General features: G+C 42.9%; 1 protein-coding gene and 1 non-coding gene across 6 annotated transcripts in view; both read right to left on the bottom strand.

The window, feature by feature from the left end:
• Positions 1-309: 309 nt before the first annotated feature.
• COP1 (COP1 E3 ubiquitin ligase) overlaps positions 310-23,749 on the bottom strand; it is an 80,731-nt gene continuing 57,291 nt past the window's right edge. For all 5 annotated transcript variants that reach the window (XM_049776462.1, XM_049776459.1, XM_049776461.1 and 2 more), the window contains 5 exons: positions 19,054-19,171; positions 16,368-16,492; positions 14,167-14,327; positions 3,666-3,710; positions 310-647 (listed from right to left, as the gene is read on the bottom strand). In XM_049776462.1, the coding sequence (XP_049632419.1) occupies positions 630-647; positions 3,666-3,710; positions 14,167-14,327; positions 16,368-16,492; positions 19,054-19,171 (467 nt within the window). In that variant the 3' untranslated portion in view covers positions 310-629. The remainder of the gene's footprint in view (positions 648-3,665; positions 3,711-14,166; positions 14,328-16,367; positions 16,493-19,053; positions 19,172-23,749) is intronic.
• LOC126014855 (small Cajal body-specific RNA 3) lies at positions 11,793-11,928 on the bottom strand. Its single transcript, XR_007497821.1, has one exon. It is a non-coding gene; the product is annotated as a small Cajal body-specific RNA 3 (non-coding RNA).

Genomic DNA, 23,749 nt, shown 5'->3' with positions numbered 1-23,749 from the left:
ATCAAGATCCAATCACTCTCCAGAACATTCTTCTCTAGTTCACATGAGTGGCTTCTTGTCTTCCAGTTCTTCCCACTAGGAACAAAAACATACTTAGCTCAGGGCCCGGAGAGATAGCACAGCGGTGTTTGCCTTGCAAGCAGCCGATCCAGGACCAAAGGTGGTTGGTTCGAATCCCGGTGTCCCATATGGTCCCCCGTGCCTGCCAGGAGCTATTTCTGAGCAGACAGCTAGGAGTAACCCCTGAGCACCGCCGGGTGTGGCCCAAAAACCAAAAAAAAAAAAAAAAACAAACATACTCAGCTCAAATGTGGCTCAATAAACATTTATTATTTTTTGTTATTCATTTTTGTTCAAAAGAACATTTTCCTATGACAAAAATCAGATGGCGGTGGCCACCACCAGCAGCAGCCAAGTCCATACAGTGAGGCTGGTGGTGGAGAGTTTGCTGGGTATTTCCAATGTCCCAAAGGTCAAAAGGGAAAGAAATTAAGGGAAAAAAATGCTCCGAACCAATCCAGAACTCCCAGAGCCCCTGGGGCAGGGCACTGAGCAAGTTTCTGCTCCTCTTACTGCAGCTGCAGGTGATTTCAGCAGGATCCATGTAGCTTAACTTGAGTAAAAAAACGTCAGACCAACTCCAGCACCTAGGGAGAAAAGAAAGAACATGTCAAACCTAGTTTTTTTTTTTTTTTTTGGCTTTTGGGCCACACCCAGCGTTGCTCAGGGGTTACTCCTGGCTGTCTGCTCAGAAATAGCTCCTGGCAGGCATGGGGGACCATATGGGACACCGGGATTCGAAGCAACCACCTTTGGTCCTGGATCGGCTGCTTGCAAGTTTGCGCAAACGCCACTGTGCTATCTCTCCGGGCCCCTCAAACCTAGTTTTGACATCAAGAGGTGAAGGAATCTGCTGCAGCCAAGAAAAGTGCCCCTGATTCTAATATGCCAGAATTGAAGGTATCAGACATCAACCCTGAGTTTTCTTTTTCTTTTTTTTTTTTTTTGGTTTTTCGGGCCACACCCGTTTGATGCTCAGGGGTTACTCCTGGCTAAGTGCTCAGAAATTGCCCCTGACTTGGGGGGACCATATGGGACTCCAGGGGATCGAATCGAGGTCCTATCTTGGCTAGCGCTTGCAAGGCAGACACCTTACCTCTAGCGTCACCTCTCCGGCCCCAGCCATGAGTTTTCTACTCAGCCATCTGATGAACTCTGCAGCTTAGTTATTCTCCCAGTTAACTGGGGGGTTGGGGGTGGATGGGTGGATTGGGGGTTGTTAAGGAAACTCCACAAGATACATGAGAGATATGAGGGCAAATATGGAGCAGCACCTCTAGAATGGATTCTGTGATCTTTCCAGGGGCTTTTAACAGAGGCCATATAGAGAATCAAGCCACAGTACATGGGGGGGGGGGGGTGCTTGCCTTGCACACAGCTGACTCAGATGTGATCTCTAACATCAGCATCTCATATGGTCCCTCAAGTCCCATCTGGAGTGATCCCTGAGTACAGAGCCAGGAATAAGTTATCAGTACTACCAATATAACCCCAAAACAAGAGGCCACTGGAGCAGGTGGGGGGGCACCCTGTTTGCACCTAACAGGGCTCAGGAGGCCCCGTGGAGATGAAGGACTGAGAAGATGAGGCTAAAGCAAAAATGAAGAAACAATAGCTGGTGATAAAAGTGAAAAAAAGGGCTATAAAAGACAGAAGGAAGATACAAGGGCAAGGAAGAGACCGTGGAGAGGGCTGGTTTGGCAAAGATGGAGCCTTCCCCACTACTGTGGGGAGTCTAGGATCTGTGATCCCAAAATGCTTTATCTTTGTATCTGATAAGCAGACTCCTGATGGTGAGAGGCCAGTGTTTTAAGAAAAGCCTCTGGTTCCCTCAGATCAATGGGATAGACTTGAATATTTTGAGAATGACCCTCAGACATACAATCAATCTTTGATAAAAGGGCAAGAAACACAAAATGGAGCAAGGAAAGCTTCTTCAACAAGTGATGTTGGGACACTGGCCAGCCACATGCAAAAAAAGCAGTTAGAAAAATAACTACACTAACAGCTCCCACGACAATGATATATGTATGACATCTGTCTTGAAGACAGGCAGGGGGTAGGGGAGGGGAAAAATGGGGGGACAATGGTGGCAGGAAAGTTGCACTGGTGAATGGGTGTGTGCACTGTATGGCTGAAACCAATTACAAATATGTTTGTAACCATGATGCTTAAATAAATTATTTATTAAAAAAAAGTCTCTGGTTGGTCAATAAGATTCTACAAGTACACATGTAGCAACCAACTTCTGAAGAATAAAAAGCAGCATTTTCGCCATGTGCCTTAAAGGAAGGCAAAGAAAGACTGAATGATTTGAATAAGGCACTTAACCCAGCCTTGGGTCACTAGGAAATATGTGGACAAATGAGTCACTGCAGAGTCAGAGCTAAACCAGCCCAAATACCGAGACTTGGACTCTTTTGTTTAAAATGTACACCATTCAGTTCAGGACCCACAGACTCAAGGTGCTGTGGTCTGGTGCTAAATACTCCATAGTGAAAGAGATAAGATGACTTCTTGGAGCTCCTCATTACTGGGAAAAGTCTGCCAAGAATGAGGAACTTGTGACCAATACTGTGAGCACAGAGACAGTCAAAGCTTTCACGAGGAAAACCAGGAACAGACAAGAACAAGAAAACTGGCTTCCCTTAGCTTTGCAGGAAAGCCTGCTGGTGAGGGAGAAGAAAGAGGAACAAGTGGGAGAGGAATGAAAGAGGAACAGGTGGGAGAAAAATGGTTTGCAAAGCTGGGATTGTCTGTCTCCGGCCGCTTCTTAAACCCCATCCACTGAAGGCCCAGGAGCAGGATTCTGCAATGGTATATAACACAGTGCTTCTCAATTATTTTCTGTCATGGCCCTCTAGGAAGAAGAAAATATTTTTGTGCCCCTCCTGCGTGACTGTAAATAGTATCTTTATTTAAAAAAAACGTTAACCTGCAAAATAAAAATATATAAAATAATTTTAGCTTATTTTTTAATAAGAAGTGATGTCTGGATTAATGGCTACAATGAGCACATTTTGCAATGCATAGCTTTCCGAAGCAGGGTTTGAAGCAGGACACAGCAACTCTCAGTTGCAGAGACATACAGATATATAAACACAGGGCTTAGCCGTGACAGTGTTTGTGCGCCCCACTATTTGAGAAGCACTGGTATAACAGAACCTGAACAATGAATCGTCTCCAACTGTTCCTCCTTCCATGCCCCTCTGCCTCTGGTCAGCATTCCTGCAGCCTTGAGGAAGGAACATCATCATCTCCACACTTACCAGATACCTCACAGTTCCCCTTCAATCAGGGCAATATACAATCAGAGACCCAGGATCCAGCCAGATCTCTAAGACTGAATTCAGTTCTCCATTTCTATTTTAAAGTCTGGCCCAGTCTAAAGCCAGGTCTGCATTTAAAATGGAGAAGCATAGGGGCCGGAAAGATAGCATAGTGGTAGGGCGCTTGCCTTGCAAACGGCCGGCCTAGGATGACAGTGGTGGTTCATATCTTGACATCCCATATGGTCCCCCATGCCTGCCAGGAGGAACCCCTGAGCGCCGCCAGGTGTGGCCCAAAAGCCAAAAACTAAAATGGAGAAGCATAAAACAACTTACCTTAATTGTACCCTGACTGTTAGCAGCGATCAGCACATTAGACTCCTGGAAAAGAATGAAAACTTTTAAAGTACAGAGGAAGGTTTCAGGCAGGCCAGCCCCAGGCCACTGTTTCCTCCTCCTCTTCTCTCCACTTCTCCCAATGAAGCTAACAGAACTTAAAAGTGCAGAACCAACTTCACCATGTCCTCAACGATGTGTTTTAGATCCCAAGCCCTCTATTTTCAGGAATAGGTTTTACTTAAACTAAAATAGAAACAGGGCAGGTGACTTCCAGTTGTAAAAGAAAAATCCAAGAACTGGGTTGCCAGTAGAATGAAGACAGAAATAAAACAGACATATGAATAACTTGAGAAAAAAAAAAACACATGTCCAATCTACCCCATAGGAGACCTCCCACATTCGTTCATTCCCCCTAAACCCCAAAGCCTAGTCTGTCTCCAGATCTGATGTCAGATCTGGATTCATATCAGATTCATATCAGAATCTCTCTGTATGACTGTGTGGTAGTGAGAAGCAACCAAAGCAATGTAGATATTTATCTGGGAGCAGGAAGGTAATCTTTTGTTTTAATTATTCGATCACTCAGCATATACATTTTTAATAACCTTAGTGATTAGTTGAAATAGAATGTGGCAACATTTTAATATTCTGAGTCTAGGGTGGTGGGGTTATTACATCTCTGGAAAGTAGAAAAGGTGGGGAAGGAATAAATTGGGTTTGCCAGAGAGACCATTATTAAGGAGGAATGCTGAAATAGTCTTCCTGCTGCAAAGAGCACAGTCACCAGAGAACTTGAAAGCATGCAAAAGTCTCTCTGCTTTTCAAAACAGGAAGCTGAGTGGAGGCAACTAGGATAAATAGACTGGACAGCCCTAGAAGCCACAGGTCTAGAGGGGAAAAGTCCTATAACTGGGATATGAAAGTGGCCCTCAGAGAAGGCTGGATCTGCCTGCATAGCCCCAGGACAAAAGGGTAAAGGAAGAGCCAGAGAGATAAAGTCTGCTGGGAAGGTCAAGTCAACCAGCAAGGAACCAGACTTTGTCAATGGAAGGAAGCAATGTGTGTCTTGTCTTTCCCTCTGTCTGTTGCCTGCTACCACCAGTCTAAGACTGGTCAAATATTTATCCCATCACAAATTTTTTTCTAGGTGCATCTGAACACTTCACATGTGTGGTTGATCATATCCAGGTCATGAAGTATGCAGGCCCACACCTCTGGCTCTTTGTTTTATTAAGTAAAACTTTTATAAAATGTAATTGTAAGGGCCGGAGAGATAGCACAGCGGTAAGGCATTTGCCTTGCATGAAGAAGGACGATGGTTCAAATCGCAGTATCCCCGAGCCTGCTGGAGGTGATTTCTGAGCGTAGAGCCAGGAGTAACTCCTGAGTGCTGCTGGGTGTGACTCAAAAACCAAAAACCAAAAACAAAAAAACAAAAAAACAAACAAACAAAAAAAAAGTAAGTATACACTCTCCCCCTTGGTAATCTGTCTCAATCACCTTCAATTTCCCATCACAGAGACTGGCACACATCACAAAGAATAAGAACAATCAGTGTTGGCGGGGATGTGGGGACAAAGGAACTCTTATTCACTGCTGGTGGGAATGTTGTCTAGTCCAGCTCTTATGGAAAACAATATGGAGATTCTTCAAAAAATTGGAAAGTGAGCTTTCTTATGATCCAATTGTTGGACCATCCCACCCCTAGGGATATACCCCAGGAACACAAAACACAATACAAAAATGTCTTCTGTACACCTATATTCATTGAAGCGCTATTTACTATAGTCAGTATTTGGAAACAACACAGATGCCCGACAACAGATGAGTGGCTAAAGAAACTGTGGTACATATACAGAATGGAATACTGTGCAGTGGCCAGGAAAAACTAAGTCATGAAATTTCCTATACATGGATGGACATGGAAACTATTACGCTGAGTGAAATAAGTCAGAGGGAGAAAGATAGACATAGAATAGTCTCACTCATCTAAGGGATTAAAAAAAGACATTATTATAATAACACTCAGAGATAATAGAGATAGGGCCGGAAGGTCCAGCCCACAATATGAAGCTTACCACAGAGTGGTGAGTTCAGTTAGAGAAATAACTACACTGACAACTATCATGACAATGGTAGTGAATGAGAAATAGAATCCCTGTCTCAAATACAGGCAGGGGGTGAGAGAGGAGGGAGATAGGGGCCATTGGTGGTGGGAATATTGCACTGGTGAAAGGGGGTGTTCTCTTTTATAACTGAAACCCAACTACAAACATATTTGTAATCATAGAACTTAAATAAAGATATTAATTAAAAAATCAGTTTCAATTTCAGAGCCAACAAATCTCAAGGAAAACATGTCCTTTCCTTTTCACAGATGATTTTTCTAGCTGTGATTTGCATTTAAGTCTGTATTCTGGGGCCAGAAGAGTAATCACTAAGAGAATTCATTTCAGTATTCACTCTGGAGGATTAGAGGGCTAGTTCTGGAACAGAATGTGCATGAAATTCATGTATCCACCTGCCATGAAATAAACCCACTCATCTCCCCTTTTGAACGATCTGAATTCAGATAATAGCTGGAGTGAATGTTGGAGATCCTTGGGGCATGTAATAACTCGCTCTAAGCTGTGAAGGAGGCAAGATTTCTCTGTCTGCTTCCAATGACAAAAAAGAAAGAGTATTTGGAGAGTATTTGTGGGTTTCCTTCTAGAAAGACCGGTAATAAATTTCAACCACAATCAGAAGACCCGATGCCAACTCTCTCCAGAATACCAATAGTTCCAATTAGTCTTGATTCTGTCTGGAAAGATTTCAGGGGTCTAGAAAGCAGTGCCTCTACCCTTAGCCCCTGCAGCCCCCAGAAATCACTCTCACTGTTGGCGAAGTGCTATGTTAGGTAAGTGCAAACCAGCTCAGCCTCTTCCTTTGGTCACTTTATTCCTGGCCATGTTTTACTAAGAAGAGAGGGTAAAAAGGGGAGCTGGGGAGCACCCACTTCTGCCAGTTAAGAAATTCAAGGTTATGGGGTATGAATTTGTCTTCTCTGAAGGTAGGAGCGCTTGGAAAAGGGCATCATATGCCAGATAGTACTTGCATGAATGGACTCAATGAGATTAAGAGCATGAATTCCCAGCAGGGGGACATCTGTCAAGTGTCCACATGTGATTAACAATTGTGGGGTTTCTCAGGTTACCAAATGAAATGCCTCTGGAGAGATGACACAACTTCCTGTGACAGAGAGGAAGAGAAGATCCTCTAGTGCTTGGTCGAGTAAGTCAGGAAGTAGGGGACTGCCAGCAGGGACAGTGCCCGAGCTTCCATCCATGCCCACAGGTGCATACGCCAAGTCCATTGGTGTACTCCAGTGGTCCTGGGTGGGAATGTGTGCGGCTCTGGGGTGCACCCTGAGACTGAAAGGCCTGCTGGTCCCCAGCCTCACAAGTTGGGAGTCCCCAGCACTGAGCCTCTCCAGAAGTGTGGCCCCAAGTACCAATCAAAAAATAGCTATGAAAAATGTCCAATATCATTGAGTCCATTTTAATAGTCAGTAACCTTGACTGTTAAACAGCCTCTTGACCAAGTGAGCTTATGCCAATGATGCAAGAGTGGCCAAACAGTAGGGAAAAATGTTAGGGAAAATAATGCAAAATGAGGTCAATCATGACTCATTGCTCAGAGACCACTGCTATACCTTTCCTTTAAAAAAAAAAATCCACTGGTTTATTTGTATACATACCACACATGGGTAAAAATTTCAAGGGTACAAAAGCATAAGAAAAGTTGCCATTTGCTTGCCAAGCTATAGAATTTAAGCTATAAAATGAATGAGAAAAGTGAGTTCTTTGGAATGTTTACTAAGGAAGCAAAATCTAGACACAATCTTTAAGATGGAGCTGGGAACGAAGTGAAAACACAACGGGGAGGGCATTTGCTTTGCACATGGCTGACCTGGGTTCGATTCCCAGCATCCCATTGGGTCCCCCAAGCCTGCAAGAAGTGATTTCTGAGCAGACAGGAGTAATCCCTGAATACCACCAGGTGAGGAAGGAAGAAAGGAAGGAAGGAAGGGAGGGAGGGAGGAAGGGAGGGAAGGGAGGGAGGGAGGGAGGGAAGGGAGGGAGGGAGGGAGGAAAGAGAGGGAGAGAGGGAAGAAAGGAAGGGAGGGAAGGAGGTGACAGGATACAGCTAGGGATAGGCAAATGGGACAGACCCTGCAGCACTATTCAGAGTAGGGCCCGCTGGTGAAAATGAATGTCAGCCACAGGTCTTCCTCCTTCCTGTGCCCACTGAGCTGATATCAGACACCTATTCCAGGACTTTGGATAGGCACCACACATAGTCCCAATTCACCTCACACTGTGTTGGGGCCAGCACCTGCAAACCTACCGCTGGAGGATTCAGATTCCTTGAGGGGTCAAGAGCAAGAGCTCACAATGAACATTATGAGATAACGCTGCAAGCTCATATATGCCCAGTCCAGCCAAGCTCATGCTTTAATATTGTCTCCATGGAGTCTCTCTGTCACATTAGACATTCTCTTTCATATGAACATAGGCACCTCATTTTCTCATTGACAGAAAATTAAGAAAAAGTGCCAATCTGAATAACTACAGGATGACTGTAAATTAAAAAACTAAACCTACTTCTCGTGCTTACTGTGCCAGGATTCTATGGAATATTGGAATATGAGCTTCCACCCTATCTTCTTCTCTGGGGTAGAGAAAACGGGGGCATGTAAGGAACCCCTCCCCCAAAACCCTATGTTATTTTCACCTGGATGGTCAGACACACCTACACCTGGGAGGGGTCTGGGTTTGGAATAAATAATAAAAGGTGTTACCTGGGGGGGAAGGAGAAAGCGAGGCAAGGAAGCATGGAGAGCAGCTTAAAAGGGAGAAAGACAGAGGCAGACAGAGTCAGAGAAGAAGCAGAGAAGTGGCTGCTTGGAAAAGGCTTAGTTAGCACTGAAGCCATGTGAGGAAATGCACGTGGTGGTTAGGGCTGTGAAATTAAGCTGGCTGACTCTGATGAAACTTTAACTGCCTGCAAAATTATTTCTCCACCGTTATCCTGCATCTTCAAACCCACGGGCTGACGGGCCTAGAGGTGCTATGCCGAGGAAGGCCTCACCCAACACTAGGACTTTAGACTTTATATTTTATAATTAAAAGAACAGGTGCATGCTTGTATCCAAAGACACCCAGTTTAGGAAAATGGTCTCCAACCTCCTGTAGGTATAGTGGGCTCTGCAGTGTCAAATAGGACTTCCTCTGCCTGCTTCAGGCTGTCACAGAACTGGTCTGGTAAACCAGCTGTTGTAGCCTCTGCCTTCTTCGGGCCACCCACAGCTGCATAAAATTCCTCCTCTCTTCCTTGAGATGAGAGGCAAGTCTAATATTAATATGCAGGTTCTTAAGTGAGAACCCTCTGTGTTTCTCTGCTCTTCTCATTTCCTTCCATCCATTCGAGCACCTCTCTTGACTGGGCCAAGCTCCCTTCTGATTTAAATACAGAGGGCAGACAATTCAGATACTCACACATGCCTGCTTCATCCTAGTGCATCAAGGGAACTTTCCTGACCCATGACATAGTCCTCTTGGAAGGACTCTTTGATCTCAGATCTGAGTAGGCAGCAACTCATGATGGACTGAATCTGACACATCAAGAGTCTGCTGACCTGGAGATAAACATTCCTCTCTGGGGGTACACAGGCAGCTATGTCAGTCCTACAAAGTCAACACAGTCTTGAGGACCATCTTCAAAGGTGTGAAATAAAAATACCTCAATGGTGTTTGCAAAACTAATCATAAATAAACTTTGAAAGAGTCTCACTTTCTTAAGGTGTGCAATTTACTGTCTTACAGAAATAGTCAAATCAACTAGCTGGGAAACAAGAAGTTGTTTATTGGTCAGAGATGAATTCCTGCAAAAGGTTTTCTTCTTGGGAGAAGAAATGAAGCCTTTACTTTGCATGTGAAACTGCAAAAATAACTCCTACACAGCTTACAATTCCAGTCTCCAGTTAAAGCCAGTCAGGTAAACAGGTCAGACTATTTCCAACTGGCTCTGGACAAACTTTGATCCTATTTTATGTATTCTATCTTCATGTCTTGAGTAACATATCCCACTCATACCTACTCACATCAGACCCGCAAAGTGTACTGCCATGTCTGATCATCCAAGATGCTGGGAATTCTTGGCAGTAGACCAAGAGAAATCCTTCTACAGAAGGTAGAAGCTTGTCTAAAATAGATCAATTGAAAGTCTGCCAAGTACAGTGTCTGATTTCTTCCCCAGGGCAGCCCTGAAACTCTGAAATAATTAAAGTTCTTCCTGTTCACCCAAATGCAGAAAGGATTTGTTCCTGTTATATGTCATTATGTGTTATGTGTTGGCCTGTGAAACAGCCACCTCATGAGCTACCATGTGACTCTGACACACCAGCTGCTGTCTGGAGGAAACTGATCTCATGCATGCATAATATGCCCCACCTTAATCAATTTTATGAAACTAGAATGTTGAGCATGAGATGTCTGAGAGAACCAAAGCTCTCATACATTATACATATGGACATTACTTCTCCAATCTCATCTACCTAGACTTGGAAAAGCTTGGTGCACAGAATTTGATCTTTTACAGATTTCCCTATGAGTTCAAGTGTTATTTGAGGGAAGTGTTGGAACAAGGCAGAAGAGAGTGTTAATAGCTACATGTCCAGACTGTCCCCTCACTCTCATTTAGGTCATGCATATGGGCATTTTTCTATCACAGGGGTCACTTTGAGCACTATCAAACTGAGATTTTCCTTTTCCCTTAATTGATAACCTTACTAACAATTAGCAAGAGCCCCTTCCTGATATTAATTTATAAAGATGTTTATGAATGGAATGATGTTACAATACTAGAATATTTTCATAAGCTATATTGTCACTGGTCCAATGTTTTCATTTGTTCAAATAGCTGTTCATAGTGCTAATTTAGCCAACAGAAAGAAACTAATCATATGACACATGGAATTAGGCAGAATGCACAGAGCCAGAAAGGGTTTTAGGTCACAGGTCCAGAGGCCAGCGGTGGGGAAGTTACTTCTCAAATATGTTTGGCAACATAAACTGAAGTCATTTCAGTCATATTTTTATCCTTCTGAATTAAGTAACACTGGAGTAACAGGGTATATAAAAGTTTTAGGCAGAGGTCATTGTAGTGAATAGTATTAGACTTTCTTTGCCTATGTGCTTAGGGATCACTCCTGGAGGAATTTGAGGCATCTAATGTGATTCCAGGGACAGAATAAGGTGGGCTATGGGCAAGGAAGGTGCCTTTACTCCTGTACTATCTCTCTAGACCCCAGTGAAGGGTATTAAATCTAGACTTGAATTTATCATGCTAAGAAGGAGCAAAAATAATGGACAGGCAGAAAATCTTAAAGTATTTCCTTAAACAAAGACCAGTCAACCGAGAACTTCTTCAGAAATCAGAAAAATCAGGATACTCAATGCAACTGCCAATGTACTGAACACAGAAACCACAAACAAGGGCCCTTACACTTGTCATAAATAGAGCCAGTTGTGGCCTTCTTCTAGCACCTTCTCGGACTATGCATCAATCCTCAGTGCACTGGAAATGCTTTCTAACTCCCCCACTCAATCACTGTCCTCAAAAACCAAATATAAAACTGAACCCCCTTCACCAAAGACTAATTTCATATTGAGTATGAAAGCGTTAACCCTAAGAACCAGCTTTCCCCCAAAGACAGTTATTTCTGAAATCTGGTTAAGGGCTTATATGATTATATAAACCCACTTTAGGGTTCTTCTCTCCTTCCTTCCCCTAACCCCTTCCCTTCATTTCTTGGGCCACACTCGGTGGTACTAGCAGCTCTGGAGAAACATATGCAATATGGGGAATTGAACTCTGGCAAGTGGCTTACCTGCTGTACTATCTCTCAAGCCCTGGAAAAATTACTTTCTCGGGGCTGTAGCAATAGTACAGTGGGTGGGGAGTTTGCTTTGCATGCAGCCAACTTGAAATCAATCCCAGCCCCCAATACAGTCCCCCAAGCCCACCATGAGTGATCCCTGACACAAGCTATTAAGTGGGTTTGACCTGCGGGTTTTCTGGGATGTCCGGAGGGGAACGATCAGGCCTGGCTGGCTGCTCCAAGCCAGACAGAGCCCTCCGTTTTTCTGTAGGACCACTGCGACCGCAGACAAAGACTTGTCATTTGCCCACGTGGATGATTCCTGCAGGTTCCATTTCAGGTGTGCCTCATTATGAAAAAGCTTTTCATTATTCAATCTTCTTGAGGCTGATTCCCTGACTGCATCAAACTCATTTAAAAACACTTTAATGCATTCCAATAAGGAACAAGCAAACCAACTGGGTTCAGATCATCGAAAAAGAAGCATGAGAAAGGCATGCTCAGCATCCCAAGTTGTGACAATCTTTTCCCAGAAAGGGAAGCTGTGAGTGAACAGGAGCCTGGGGAGGAGAATGGAGCCCCTGATCTGTCCTAGATGCTTACACACTCCCTTCAGTCCCAAAAGGACTGCATCAATTTGGTCTTCTCTGTGCTCTGTAACTCACAAACTTCATCTCCAGACTCATGTTCATTCATAGAAACTTCTTTACGAACATGTTCAGATGTGTGCATGCCACGGGCAATGTGTAGAGAGTTTGCAGCCTGGACAGGGAGCTAAATTTGAAGCAAAGGCAGCTGGATAGCCCCAAAGCCCCTGGCCCACCTTCCCCAGCATTGTGCTCTGCGCATCTTTCCTACCTACTGCTCCCAAGTTCTAGCCTTTCAAATAAGGTGAGCAACTGGTCAAATCGGGCTGATTTGATGTGCTATCTTTGGGGAGATCTACTTTGTGTGTGTGTGTGTGTGTGTGTGTGTGTGTGTGTGTGGTTTTTGGGTCACACCTGGCAGTGCTCAGGGGTTATTCCTGGCTCCGGGCTCAGAAATTGCTCCTGGCAGGCACGGGGGACCGTATGGGACACCGGATTCGAACTGATGACCTCCTGCATGAAAGGCAAATGCCTTACCTCCATGCTATCTCTTTGGCCCTGGGAGATCTACTTTTACTTGTGTTTTAAGATCAGATCCAGATGTACTCCAAATACTATGCTATGGTGTACGACTTTATTTTTGCTATTGAGAGATTAAGAATCTCAGTCTGCAGTACAATCAGCTCATCTGCCATAGTGACCCACGATTAAAGAAACCTCCTCTGGGACCCATGAAAGGGTCCAAGGCAGCACTCAGTGCTACCATAAGAGGAAGAATACCTCACTGGGATGAGGGACAGTTTAGCGTTCTCCTCCCAGAAGGAGACACTATTGTATCTAAAAATTTCTACAAGCAGGAGAAAAAAAAAAAAAAGAATGATGTATTATTAGTGATAAAATCCTAGTATCTCCCATGTAACTCAAGACCAATTAAGGAAACAAAAGAATAGAATAGAAAGTAAGGAGCTTCAGAGGAATCCCACAAGCACCACCAGGAGTGATCCCAGAGCACAGAGCCAGGAGTCAGTCCTGAGTAATTTGGGTGTGGTACCCCCCCCCCAAACATGCATAAAACAATGATTTCTTGCTTATATATATAAACTTATATAAGAATGTAGCTCAGGGCCGGGCGGTGGCGCTGGAGGTAAGGTGCCTGCCTTGCCTGCGCTAGCCTAGGACGGACTGCGGTTCGATCCCCCGGCGTCCCATATGGTCCCCCAAGAAGCCAGGAGCAACTTCTGAGCACATAGCCAGGTGTAACCCCTGAGCGTCACAGGGTCTGGCCCAAAAAAAAAAAAAAAAAAGAATGTCGCTCATTTTTTGTCTAAGCAGTGCTGGGCCTGGGGGTGGAAGAATATTGCCAACTGGCAGTTCAGGGAGGGCCCACAATGCTGGGGATGAACTTGGGGAATTTGTATGCTCAGCATGTGCTCCTTGGCTTGTAGTTTCAAATGTATGAACAAATGACAAGTTCGAGGAAACAATGATTTGCAACCTAAAAGGGCAACTTTCTTGTTAAGCAGTTAAACGTCCTTAAATATTCTTGTCGAAGTACATTTTGCAGACAATGTAATTTGGCCTTGAAGTAGTATTTAAGTAGATGTCACTGTAGGTCACTCTCCTTTACCGACAGCAAATTATTTGCTTCTAATATGCCACCAGGTTGAGATGAATATTTATGGAGCTGCACGTGACAGTGGAGGGAAACGAGACAATGTGTGCTCTGGAGAAATATCCAGTCTCAGAAGAGAAAGTACCACAAAGCTTTGCACAAAGCAACAGTCATACCAGCTCCATTAGACGCATTTCAATCACTACCTAAAGCTCCTGTTTCCTTGGGTGATGCAATTATGAAGCAAAAAAAAAAAAAAAAAAAAAAAGAAATCAAACACACACCCCATGTTGATGCTTACTTGATACTTACAAAAAGCTCACTTGCCAGTATATACGCATAAGGCACACTGGAAGCCCCCGAGCAGAAACTCACCCCGTCAGGCAGTGCCCTCCAGCACACAGCACTGACAAATTCATTTGTGTCATCTTCTTTGCGATCTTTGTCCAGGACGCTTTTGACTGTATCAAACTTAAAAGTTAGCAAAGTCTTAGAAAGTCCTTTATAGTACAGGTAAAGAGAGTTGTTCTCGCTTCCTGAAATTAAAAATAGAAATGTTTATAAGAAAAGGATTCAAAATTAGGACCTACTTTTACAAGGTAACTATCAATCAATGTTAAAGACTAATCATCTTTTATAGTTAAATTTGAAAAAAAAATACACTGCGGAATTTCTTACAAATCATAGTCAGAAAAAGAGAGAGAAATCACTATTTAAGACAAACCTTGGGGCCCGGAGAGATGGCTCAGCGGTGTTTGCCTTGCAAGCAGCCGATCCAGGACCCAAGGTGGTTGGTTCAAATCCCGGTGTCCCATATGGTCCCCCGTGCCTGCCAGGAGCTATTTCTGAGCAGACAGCCAGGAGTAACCGCTGAGCACCGCCGGGTGTGGCCCAAAAACCAAAAAAAAAAAGACAAACCTTGGCTTTGGGGCTACACTTGGCAGTGCTCAGGGGCCTTCCTGGCTTTGCACTTCAGGAGTGATCCCTGACAGTGCTTGGGAGACCAGATGTGGTACTGAGGACTTGAAGTGAGAGATGCAAAGGCAAGTGCCTTAATTCTGGTTCTATTCTCTCTAGTCCCTACAGGCAAATTTTAATGATTGACAAAAAAACTTCTTTCCCACTGCCCTAGTAATGACATTGTCCAGCTAGAGGAATGATCCAGAAATCATTTTCTTAAGTAAGTAGTCTATCTAGAAGGACGATCAGACAAGAGTTAAGGTTCAGCTATGGGTGGAAGTAGTGGGTTTGACAGGGCCCAGACAAAGGCACAGGGAAAAAAAAAGTGTTGATGACATGTGAGCTCTGATTAGGTGCCAGTAAATAAATGCCTGAAAAATGCCAGACTGGGTTCGCTCATTTTGGACTCTGACTGAAGCATGTGCCAGCAGTCACAAGAGCTCCAGAAAATCAGATCAGCACAACCCAGCACACTTCTTCAAGAGAACAAAACAATGCACTGCAGAAGAAGACTGCTGAGCTCATGAGACCACACAGGCTGTGGGCACTTTGGTGGCATGTGTGTGATATATTACCACCCCTCCTCAGCACATAGGTATTTCCAATCTTCCATACCAATGTGACCTCAATAAAAAGTAAAGGAAAATTTCTCATACTCTGTAACATCTATAAAAATTATACTCCAGTTGAGCCAGTATAGTGTAGCAGGAGCGCTCTTGCCTCTTATGCACTTGGCCTGGATTCTATCCCCAGCACCCCACCTCCCAAGCAGCCAGGAGTTTGTAAGAGCCAGGAGTAAAATCCCCCGAGTACCACCAAGTGAGGCCCAAACACAACCTTTCCCTCTAATAAAATTATATGACAACAGAAGATGACTGGACAATTTTGGTTTTCTTTTTTCTTGGTTTTTGGGTCACACCCAGTGGGGGGTCAGGAGTTACTCCTGGTTTTAAGCTCAGGAATCACTTCTGGCAGGTTCAGGGGAACTTATGAGATGCTGGGGATAGAACTTGGGTTGGCCATGTGCAAGACAAGAGCCCTTCCCACTGTGCTATAGCTCCAGACCAACAACTTCTTTAATATTCTTTTTTTGTTTTGGGGCCATACCTGGCAGCACTCAGGGCTACTCTTGCCTCTGCATTCTCCAGTGCTCGGGGAACCATATTGAATGCCAGGGAATGAACTTGGGTCTGCTGCATGCAAGGCAAACTAACTCCCCTCTGTGTTATCACTCCAGCCCTTAATGTTCTCTTGCTATGCCAGTCTGTGGGCTTATGCTCAGTCAGGGAGGGAAGAACTAATGCAGCTAAAGCTTCTTCAAGGACGATTGAAGGGTAACCAGATCATTCTATTAACCTTCCACAGCTTTTGTATTTTGGTTTGTTGGGCCACACCCAGTGTAGCTCAGGGACTGCTCTTGGCTATGTACTCAGGAATCATCCCCGCCAGGGCTCAGAGTACAGTGTGGGGTGCCTGCGACTGGACTGGGCGAGCCCAATGCAAGACAAGCCCCATGCTATCTTCTAAGCAGCTGGAGCATTTCCTGAATGAGGAGGAGGCAGCACAGTCCTCCCTGAGAGCCTGATGAAATGTCCCAGGAGAGGAGCCATGCTTACCACATGCGATATAGTCTCCATTGGAAGCAAGGCCCACGAAATTCTTTTCATTGATGTGGCCCTTGAAGGAACGGAGACAGTACGGCTTCCCCACATTCCACAGCTTGAGCTGGCTGTCTGTGGAGCTGAGGCCAACACAAAGGGAACACGTTTAAGGTTCCATGACATGAAAACGCATCATTGCTACTAGTTACACGCAAGTCAGTTTGGCAGTTCCAAATGCAGACTCTGGAGCCAGATTGAGTTGGAATTTTAATCTATCATTAATTGACTTTTGACTTTGGGAAAACTATACAATTACTGTGGCCTTATGAAATGTAAGAATTTCTAACTTACAGAATTAGATGAATCCTGTAAGATATTTAAAAAAAAAATTCACTGAAAATGCTTCCAAACATCCCCAGGCACACAGGATGTAGCCATGAGCAAGCAGTCAACATCAAGGTACCAGCACCAGGCTGGTCAGATGGCAGTGATTTGTCAGAACTTATTAACATTAGTATCACAAAAGTTGATCTATAACCCCCCCCCCACTGCTCAATTTGACTGGCTTAAAAAAAAATTAAAAAAAGATCCCAGCACCAGTCATTGAACATGAAGAGAGAGAGCTGGTACCTCTGGCAACAGGTGCTTAATTCAGCAGCCTGACTTGAGTTTTCAAGTTAGGTGAATTGTATTGAAATATCGAGTATAAACCCTTTTTAGGTATGGAATGCTCTAAACTTATATAGTTGATCTTATTAAAATAATATGCAAATGAATCCATTTACTAAAAACAATTTCATATAAAAGTTACTGAGAATCCTATCAGACATAGAACTCATAGAACTTGAATAAAGTCATATTTTCTTTTTCTTTGTATTATAAGAATTAGATCATGGGGGCCGGCGAGATAGTATGGAGGTAGGGCATTTGCCTTGCATGCAGAAGAACAGTGGTTTGAATCCCGGCATCCCATATAGTCCCTGAGACTGCCAGGAGCAATTTCTGAGCACAGAGCCAAGAGTAACCCCTGCGCGCTGCTGGGTGTGACCCCAACCCCCCCCCCCAAATAATAAGAATTAGATCATACAATGTACAATTGTTTCTCCTTCATCCACCAATTTTCCTTTTCATAAAACAAATGTTTAAGGTATCACAATTAGTAAATAGCAGCAACAAGATCAAAACATGATGGCTGGAAGGCCAAAATTTTAATATTCCTCCCTTTTTTGTTTGTTTGTTTGTTTGTTTGTTTTTGGGCCAAACCCGGTGATGCTCAGTGGTTTACTCCTGGCTATGTGCTCAGAAGTCACTCCTGGCTTGGGGGACCATATGGGATGCCCAGGGATCAAACTGCGGTTCATCCTAGGCTAGTGCGGGCAAAGCAGATGCCTTACCATTTGTACCACTGCTCTAGCCCCAGAATTCTACCCATTCTTAGACATTATATTGTTCTTTTGATTTTAGATATTCTAGGACCTCAACACCTCATAAAACTAGGTATGTGCTCTACCATTAAGCCACACCTCCAATCCACATATGCATACAAATACATGTTTGACTGGATAAAAATTCAGGTTAAAACAATTTACAATATTTTAATATTACTTTTTAGTATTTCCAAATAGAATAGAGAATGAAATCATTTTAATAAACTTAAATGCAATATAATTATATATTATTATGTAAATTATTATAATATATACATTAAATATTAAAATACAATTCAAACTAAGATGGAAAAAGGTGGTAACAGTATAAAAGCTTTTCTATATTACTGACATCAACTAAGATAACCAAACTTAAATAATTAAGTATATATCCTTCTTAACTACTTGATAATCAAATTTGATTATTGATTCTACTTGATAATTGATTCAACATCTAAAATTTAAAAATATTATTGATATAAGATACTGGTCATATTCAGATTTGAATAAAACTAACTTAAAACGTCAATTTTTTGTTTGTTTGCTTATGGCCATACTGAGAGATGCTCTAGGAATCACTCAGATGCACTCAGGAATCACTCAGAATCACTCAGGAATCACTCCTGGCTGGACTTGGGGACCACGTGGGATGTCAGTTGAAACCCATGTCTGATGCATCCAAGGCAAGTGCCCTCTCTGCTGTACTATCTCTCCAGCCCTATTTGTCCATTTTTGTTTAATAAGATGAGATCATCTTGGTAAATTTATTTAGATTTGTGAACTAGTGGCTTATATCAGCTCCAATTAGTAAGTTTAGTCTGACTTTGATTCCTCCTTTTTTATACTATTGCAATGTTGATGAACATGTAATAACATTAAATATTTAAATGTTAAATAAGTGAAGAAAACTTTTGCCACTCTATTGCACCAATTTGAAATGAAGATACTTAAGACATAAAAAGGTACAATCAGGATTTATTCACAGATAGCAGAGAAGGTGAACAATACAGACCTGAATATCCATGAATTAAATAACCTATTATTCAAGACAAATGTTTATACCATAGGGTTATTCTTTGCTGACAGAGCTCTAAGTTAATTCAACTGTTATTTTGTTGTTTTGTTTTGGGAGCCCCAATCAGTGGTGCTCAGGGGACATATAGGACACCAGAGATTGAACCCAGGCTAGCCACATCTAAGGCATATGCCCTTTCCTCCATGTTTTCTCTTGGGCTCCTAGATTAATTCAGCTTTTGGAAAAAAGGAATACTCACGCAGAGACAATCTCCTCACCACTCACAAATTTGGCGTAAGAGACTGCCTTTCGATGTCCTTTGAATACCATGATTGGTTGTTTAGTGTTACGAAGATCGTAGTAGTGGACACAGTGATCTAAAATATAACAAGAAATGAAAAATGTAGTAAATAAGGAAATGAGAATGCTAGAGCTGATACAGGTTCTGGTGTTTTCTACAAAATGTTTCACAATGCCCAACCTATTAACTGTCCTGAAAACAAAGGACTAGGACTCATTTCCAAAGCACATATACAGAGCCAATTTTAGGCTTTGAATATATGGAGCATCTAATTGCATTAGAAACTGTATGTTTTGGGGTTAAAGAGAGAACTTAGTGGGGACTGAGTGCATGCTCTACACATGGAAGACCTGGGTTCAAATTCTAGCACCACACAGCCAAGAGTGACCCAGAGGCAACAAGCCGAAATAGCCTTCAATGTTAAATGTATACAAGATTTAAAGGAAACAAATATTGTTATGATTCATCATCCTAAAGCCCTCCACTGCAGGCCTATTTTCCCATGATTATCATTGCTTTTTACACTTAATGCTGAGATCTCTTGTATGTATTCATTTCTTTGTATCTAAGATTTCCCCTCACATTTCATTTAATGCTGGGTTTAGTCTCGTTTCTTCTTCTATAGTGGGAGAAAAAGCAAACATACGTGTTAAGCAAGAACCCTGCCACTTGAGCAGGGCAAGATTCTTTGTGGAAGAGGGAGCGGAGAGATAGCATGGAGGTAAGGTGTTTGACTTGCATGCCTCTGATATGAGTTTGATTCCCAGTATCCTGTATGGTTCCCGCCAGAGGTGATCCCTGAGCTCAGAACCATGAGCACTGCTGGGTATAGCCCCCCCAAAATTAAGCTTACTAGTTTTCAGTAGTTTCAATAGGCACAAATCTAGGACACTTTCTTTCTTTCTTTTTTTTTTTTTGGTGGTTTTTGGGTCACACCTGGCAGTGCTCAGGGGTTACTCCTGGCTCCAGGCTCAGAAATTGCTCCTGGCAGGCACGGGGGACCATATGGGACGCCGGGATTCGAACCGATAACCTTCTGCATGAAAGGCAAACACCTTACCTCCATGCTATCTCTCCGGCCCCGGACACTTTCATGTTTTGTAAATTTCTGGTATCTGTGGATGATCTTCCATCAATGTCAAAAATTTCTAGGTTCAAATACATTACAATATTTCTGATTCTTTACATTTTCCAATATTCCTTGGTCCCTTTCTCTCCCACTTCAAACTGATTACAACTGTGCTGACCATTTACTGTAGTCTAAGCTGCTAAACTTTGCGCTTTTCTTCCCACTCTGTGCTTCTTTTTAGATAAAGCACAACCAGTGCTTCAGGCCCATTAATTTTTTTCTTAGTTGGTTTCTGGGCTATTGGTAAGCACATAAAAAAAAAAGTTCTTTCTTTATACTATCAGAATTTGTATTTCAGACTTTTAGAATGCTGCCCATGTCTCAAGCTGAAAGTTTCCTTTTTGTAAAAAAATGTCCTTCCCATTTCCAAGCACACTTCCTACCTTTCCCACTGGCTCCAGTAAACTGTAATCAGCTCCTGAACTCATCCCTTACACATCATCCCTTCATGCCTTTGCACTAGGATGCCGACTCCAATTAACTGCAAGCCACCTCTTTGTGGTAAGAACATTCCCAGATATTGAAGGCAGAGGCATTTTCTCCCAGGAAATGAGCAAAGCTATTTTCCGGCCCTCCAGTAGCTATGCTCACTAGAAACTGGCCCACAGGCTTCCAATTAGTCAGTCCCATGTTGAATTCCAGCCAAGTCAAGCTCATTGTGGCTCTCAGGGCACTTCGAGACTCCTTCAGTGCCAGGCCCACTCTCACCCCCAACAAATGGCTCCTTTTCTTTGCTTGGGAGGAAAGGCGAGTCACTCAGCCTTAGGCAGGACCCAAAGGTCTGCAGATGAGGAGTGGTGGGACAGTGACAGGTGCGAGTATTCCATTAACTCATTAGAAGGTCTACAAGATCAATGTGCTTGAACCCACTGAATGGAAAACTGGCTGGCCAGAGATGTTTTCAGTGGTCCAGGTTATAATGGGATCTTATACTAAGAACTCTAGAAGAAAAAACACAGCCATTGACTTAATTCTATTAAGTCCCTAAACTAGTATTTTTACCTGTTCTCTATCTTTTTTTTTTTTTTTTTTTTTTTTTTTTGGTTTTTGGGCCACACCCGTTTGACGCTCAGGGGTTACTCCTGGCTATGTGCTCAGAAATCGCCCCTGGCTTGGGGGGACCATATGGGACGCCGGGGGATCGAACCGCGGTCCTTCCTTGGCTAGCGCTTGCAAGGCAGACACCTTACCTCCAGCGCCACCTACCCGGCCCCCTGTTCTCTATCTTTTAACTCAAATGCTCCTAACTACATTTTGCATTTTCTGCAGAAAAAAAATTTTGAGGGGTAGGTTGGGGCACTCGACACACACACACACACACACACACACACACACACACACACACACACACACACACACACACCCCTGTGCTCTGGGCTTACTCCTGTCTCTGTACCCAGACACACACACACACACACACACACACACACACACACACACACACACACACACACACACACACACACACACACACACACACACACAGCCTGTGCTCTGGGCTTACTCCTGTCTCTGCAGGCTAGGGTAAGAGGAAGGGAATCTGGGGCTCAAATCCACACATACAGCCTGTGCTCTGGGCTTACTCCTGTCACACACACACACACACAGCCTGTGCTCTGGGCTTACACACACACACACACACACACACATACACACACACACACACACACACACACAGTCTGTGCTCTGGGCTTACTCCTGTCTCTGTACCCAGGAATTACTCCTGGCAGGCTAGGGTAAGAAGAAGGGAATCTGGGGCTCAAATCCAAATCAACCTCCTGTACAAGGAAAATGCCTTCCCCACTGTATTATCACTTTGGCTCCCTCTTCTCAAATTTCTATTTGAGTTCTCTCACTAAATAGTATGAAAGTTAGATGAGTCTTTGTTTTACCTTCCAGTCTATCTTTTAAAAATCTAACTTTGCAAATAGAATGTGAAAACAGCAAATAAATTTTTTAATGTAGAAAAATGATTTCAATTTCCTATAATGGGTTTTTCAAAAATATTTAAAGTGTTTTATATGGCAGCTACAATAATCTACAATAGTAAGCCACATTTAGAAGTCAATTTTTAAAACTTCAATGAGAAAAAACACATTTTCCAGAAGTGTTTCAGTAAATCACACATGTCAGAATGGAAAAATGTTTTTCTCCTAGTGAGTGAATATGCGAATAAACAATGGCAGTCTTGTTTTATTTCAGCTTTGAGCACAACATAATAATTTCCATTAAATATAACTCATCATTTAGCTGTGCTTCAGATAAGGTATGAGTCTTAGGTGCTTCCAAAAGGGAACATAAATGATACAGATGAACCTAAAATCTTCATGTCCTACCAGAAATGTAATAACAAAAAATTTCAAGTTTGGAGCTAGAGGGATAGTGCCATGGGGAGGGTGCTTACTTTGCTGCAGCTGATCTGGGTTTGATCCCCAGCATCCCATATAATCCCTCATACTCTGCCAGCATGATTCCTGAGTGCAGAGCCCAGAGTAACCCTTGAGCACTACCAGGTATGGCCCTCAAACAAATAAACAAAAAACCCAAAACAAACAAACAAAAAATCACAGGTTTGGATGGAGTCTTCGTCTTTTATAATGAAAAGCTTGAGATACTATATCATGTCTATAATCACTTAAACCAGTTCCAATTACAATTAGCAAATCATCGCTCAGTTCTAAGAAATTTCCATGGTACTATTTTAAAAGTCAATTCCCCAAATATTTAATAATATTTTCTGCAAGTGTCTAATTCCCAGCACTTCTTTCAAGGAGTTACTTTTCCCCCCTTCTTTTTGTGTGTGTGTGTGTGTGTGTGTGTGTGTGTGTGTGTTTTGGGGGGGGGGGTCACACCCAGCAGTGCTCAGGGGTTTTTCCTGGCTCCAGGCTCAGAAATTGCTCCTGGCAGGCACGGGGGACCATATGGGACGCCGGGATTCGAATCGATGACCTTCTGCATGAAAGGTAAATGCCTTATCTCCATGCTATCTCTCCGGCCCCTCCCCCCCTTCTTTTAAAAAAGTCTGAGTTGGCAAAAGAGCCTGTATAAAGGAGCATCAATAGAATACATCTGTCTAGTTTTGACTACTTTATAACTTATAGTTATATATAACTTTATAATTATAATTACAATATTCTACAGCTTGATTTTGCAACGTTGTAAAGTGGGCCTCGGTCCACAGACACATAAGGTAAATGCGCTACTGCTGAGTTATATTCCGAGCCTTCAATATTCTTTTATTTTAAAAGCCTCCCACACATATAATCACATTTTCTTTTTCCATCTTAGAAGCAACTGCTATAACAATTGGAACTTGAATGACTTCCTTTCTTTTCCTTATGATTTGTCCACACAATCCTGTTGTCAATGCATAATATGTTGGTTTTGTAAAGTCATAAACAAAATTGTACTGTGCTTTTCTTTTGTAACTTCAATTCACTCAACATTTATTTCCTTATCCACCTAGATTTGAGGAGGTCTATCCAGCGCACTCATTTTTCACTGTTAAGTTCTATAATTTGAATA

Source organism: Suncus etruscus, chromosome 7, assembly GCF_024139225.1.
Source record: "Suncus etruscus isolate mSunEtr1 chromosome 7, mSunEtr1.pri.cur, whole genome shotgun sequence".
In the NCBI taxonomy this organism is placed as follows: domain Eukaryota; kingdom Metazoa; phylum Chordata; class Mammalia; order Eulipotyphla; family Soricidae; genus Suncus; species Suncus etruscus.
The sequence above is the reverse complement of the archived record's forward strand: the minus strand, read 5'-3'. Positions and strand labels throughout refer to the sequence as shown.